General features: G+C 61.6%; 1 protein-coding gene across 1 annotated transcript in view; it reads right to left on the bottom strand.

The window, feature by feature from the left end:
* Window positions 1-365, bottom strand: part of LOC102676816 (muscleblind-like protein 2) — a gene marked incomplete at its 3' end in the record, with an annotated part of 35,186 nt that overhangs the window by 30,555 nt on the left and 4,266 nt on the right. Inside the window, exon 4 of the mRNA XM_031509653.1 lies at window positions 173-358. Within this exon, the coding sequence (XP_031365513.1) occupies window positions 173-358 (186 nt within the window). The remainder of the gene's footprint in view (window positions 1-172; window positions 359-365) is intronic.

Raw genomic sequence — 365 nt, 5'->3', positions numbered from 1 at the left:
TGGAAACGGGCGACACCTGATTGGGGGGACCGGCCGGCACTTGGTACACGGTATTGGGCGCGGCCATCGGGCACCTTGAGGCCCCGGCTGCGCCGTGTTGGGCCCCATGCTGTTGTTGTTGTTGTTGTTGCTGTTGTTGTTGTTGTTGAATGTAGTTTGGTGGTAGACATACCTCGAGGCGGTCGGTACGTGGCATCTTCTGCGGCATCGCCACCGTCTGCGGGACCACGCCCAATGGGCTTCCGACTCCGGTTGGGTCCGCAGGCCCCATGATCGCTGGCATGATGGGGCTGGGCGCGAAATACGGGCTGTACGTGTTGCCAACCTGCGGCATACCGGTCAGGTACGGATTCGTCGCCTGTGAA

The sequence above is a fragment of the Apis dorsata genome, unplaced genomic scaffold, assembly GCF_000469605.1.
Source record: "Apis dorsata unplaced genomic scaffold, Apis dorsata 1.3 scaffold_168, whole genome shotgun sequence".
Taxonomy (NCBI): domain Eukaryota; kingdom Metazoa; phylum Arthropoda; class Insecta; order Hymenoptera; family Apidae; genus Apis; species Apis dorsata.
This window is presented reverse-complemented; position numbering and strand designations above follow the sequence as displayed.